Below are 3,440 nucleotides of genomic sequence, written 5' to 3'. Positions count from 1 at the left end.
ACAGAAATTCGTACGTGACGGCACAAGAACTAGGGTACATTTTGACAACAGTGGCGGTGAGCCAATGTGCGGGCAAAAAAAAAAAAAAGATTAAGGTCCTAGGTATGGTCGGTCTTACAGATCTCGGATGCCAGGCGTGGTCAGGGCTCAGGTTTTGCAGTTCCCAATCCGTAGATCTGGTTGACACGACTCTGGGAAAGTGTGCCCCGGATCGGCACAGCCAGCGATCAAAGGGACTTCCTGGCCAGCGAGAAACTCCCTGATGAAATGACTTAGGCGGGTAGTGAGCTGTCTCGGGAATCCCCAAGCCCGCCCAGACCCGGCTGGATGACCTCGCGGGTCCAGGACGCCACGAACGGTGAAGTCCAGCCCCCAGTTTTCCTACATTTTTCTAAATAAGGCGGCCAAAAAGGTGAAAGGGGACTGAGGACGAGCGGCACCCAGCGCGCTCCAGGAGTCCTCGCCACCCCGCGACCGCCACCCAGGCTCCCGCTGCCGCCCGGGCACTTCCGCTTCCGGTCACGCCTCCTCTCCCTTCGCGGGACAGGTTAGAACAGAAACCGCCGCGAGGCGTTGCCGGAAGTGTCGTAGCACCGGATATCCGGTTCTCCGGGAGCGGAGCGAGAGCGGGCCGCCGCCCAGCAGTAGACGCTGTTCCAGCCAGTCGAGCCGCAGTCGCTGCGGTGTGTGAGTGAGCCCGGACGCGGTCCCCTCTCTCGCCGCCGCCATGGGCTGCACGTTGAGCGCGGAAGACAAGGCGGCGGTGGAACGGAGCAAAATGATCGATCGCAACTTGCGGGAGGATGGGGAGAAAGCGGCCAAAGAAGTGAAGCTGCTGCTCCTCGGTGAGGGGCCGGGGCGGGGTTGGCGGGGTTGGCGGGGACTGGGGAGGCCTGGCCACTTGGGAGCCTGAGCCAAGGGGGTCCGCGCCCGCTGGCGGGAGGGACCCCGAAGGGATCGGGAGGGCGTGACGGGTTTGGGGCGGGTGTTGGCTTGGTTGCCGAGGCCTTGGGGAGTGTAATGAGGGGGTGGGGTTAGGAGTTGTAGGAATTAGACTGGAGAGGGTGTGACTCCGCTGCAAGCGTGTGTGGCAATGAGGGCTTGAAAGTGTCGGGGCTGTAGGACGTTGGGACGAAATGAAGACTTATATGGAACGCTCATAAAGGACGAGCCGATGTGAGGGCAGGTTTCGCGAGGGTTGGAATGTGTTCCAGGCAGCGTGCGCCTGGCTTTTATGGTGGCGTGTGAGTTGGGAGCGTGCTGATGCTCTCATGACGAGAGCTGCGAGGCTTCAGTGGTTAGTGTAGAAGGGCTGGGGCAGAATGGTTACACGGGGACCCTATCATTTGTTAAAGCGTGGACATTTTGGATTGTTGGTAAAGTGAAAGAACCCTGTCTTATCCTGGACGTGAAGGTGGATGATTGAGATGAATGACGCCTCTGGCATAAAGGAAAAGACCTGGGTGCACAGGCTTTACTTTTTCACCTTTCCCTAACATTTTAATTCTCTTAAGGCTTTCTTTTTCCTCCCCTTGTTTTTATAAAGGGGGAGATACTGTGAGCAGAAAAAATGTAAGGAATGGTTGGTTTGAGGTTTGTGGTAAAAGACTTAGGGACATTACATTGGGAGTTGCCGAAAAGTTGCTCGGGATGATTGCAGTGGGAACCGAGTTGTCTTAGGCTCCATTACCAAACTGGATTGTCTTTACTGTAAAGGCTGTGACAGACGTCTGGTGAGCTATTTTATCTTTTTTTTAGTCTCTTCAAACTAAAACTATTGACTGACAGGAGTTACTGTTTCTTTCACCTGGCATTCATTATCTAATATTAAGGATGCAAAAACCTCCCCGAACATCAGCTCTTCTCATTTGTGCAGATACATTTTTCAGCATTCACTTTAAAAATTTTGAGAGACCAGACACTGGCTTCTAGAAGCTCAGTAAATCATAAAGTGTTTTGGCATTAGTTTACCAATAAGTTAAACCATAGATCTTCATGTTAGTATCTTTTTAGGTTCTGTTAGAGAAAAATAAATAGGCCAGTGAACTTACACTTGCCTTAGCATGAACTTTAACAAGTCACGTAGAAGTTTACTTTTTAAAACAACTGACCTTTTGATAAAAAGAAGTGGTGTTCAGGGGAATGCCAAATTTTTACGATGTAAACTTATAGAGGACAGACTGTTGTAACTCAAGGCTAAATTTTTATGTGATGTATTGTGTGTATCTTCTGGTCTCTTCATGTTAGCATAGTAGGCTGTTTTAGGTTGCACATGCCCTGGTATTTTTGGATTTGGGGGAGTTTAAAGTTCCAGTTTGAACGCTCATCTTTCAGCACCCAGGAATTCAGTTTGTAGTTCTAGACTGCAGCCTCTTTATCGCAGGTGTTATTTGTGAAGGAACATTGTAGGTGCGCCTTGAATATTTACTGTTGATTAACGGAGCCAGCTAATGTTAGGCATTGCCCTTTGAGTCCTTTCAGGTGTCTAATGTACACCACCACACTCAGGGGGTTTATGTTGAATTTGTTGATTGAATTGGTTGTCATCTTTTGTGAGTGCTTTGGCTTACATGAACCCTCCGACATTATGGCAGTACATTAGCCTGTTGTAGATACCGGTGTGGACTCTAAGGCTTTGTTCCAAATGGTGGGATTTGGCAGATAAAGTGTAGGCAAGCAAAATTTGTCCATATGTCTGGAAAACTCTTTATTCAGGACTTTATAAATAGTACATTTAATTAAAAACAATGTTAAACACATAATGTCTTTGACAACTTGAAAAGCATTCTTTAAAAATTAAAATACTAAAAACATTTGTTTCTCATTTTTGTCAATTTTATTCCTTTTTAAGTTAGTCTTTTATAGCCTTGAGCAAGTGAAATAACAGTTGCTTTTGGTGCAAATGTGAAATTAAGGTAACTTTCCTTGCTAATTCTGTGAGAAATGCACCCGTCAATGTACAGAATACAAGCAATTAATTTTGACTATAGTATCCCTTCTTTACTGGACAGTCATACTCTGCTTAATGACCCGGATACTTTCTGAAAAGGCGGTTGTTGGGCGACTTCATTGCTATACAAATGTCTGAAGGTGTAATTATACAGACCTGGATGGAATAGTCTGTGCTACAGACTACTACACCAAGGCTGTGCGATAGCCTAGTTAGACTCCTGGACTTACATGCTGTCTGTCATTAACCAAAATGTTGGCAAGTAGTGCGAGACTGTGCCTACAGTAATTTTTTACCTCACCAGTGTGATGCAGTCTAACTTAAGATCTACTTACCCTCGTCTCGTTTGGCATACAATCCATGTTCATTAATTTTTACTCTATTTTCTTTCTTGCAAAGATATAGTCGAGTCTAGTAATTAACAATGTGGGCTCTGAAGTCATAGTGTTTCAAATCGGAATGTGTTCCAGGCAGCGTGCGCCTGGCTTTT

General features: G+C 47.1%; 1 protein-coding gene across 1 annotated transcript in view; it reads left to right on the top strand.

Annotated features, from left to right (window-relative positions):
- The first annotated feature begins 613 nt into the window (after positions 1 to 613).
- GNAI3 (guanine nucleotide binding protein (G protein), alpha inhibiting activity polypeptide 3) overlaps positions 614 to 3,440 on the top strand; it is a 36,565-nt gene continuing 33,738 nt past the window's right edge. Inside the window, exon 1 of the mRNA XM_004689691.2 lies at positions 614 to 845. Within this exon, the coding sequence (XP_004689748.1) occupies positions 728 to 845 (118 nt within the window). The 5' untranslated portion in view covers positions 614 to 727. The remainder of the gene's footprint in view (positions 846 to 3,440) is intronic.

The sequence above is a fragment of the Condylura cristata genome, unplaced genomic scaffold (genome assembly GCF_000260355.1).
Source record: "Condylura cristata isolate star-nosed mole 26May11 unplaced genomic scaffold, ConCri1.0 scaffold00026, whole genome shotgun sequence".
Taxonomy (NCBI): Eukaryota; Metazoa; Chordata; class Mammalia; order Eulipotyphla; family Talpidae; genus Condylura; species Condylura cristata.
This window is presented reverse-complemented; position numbering and strand designations above follow the sequence as displayed.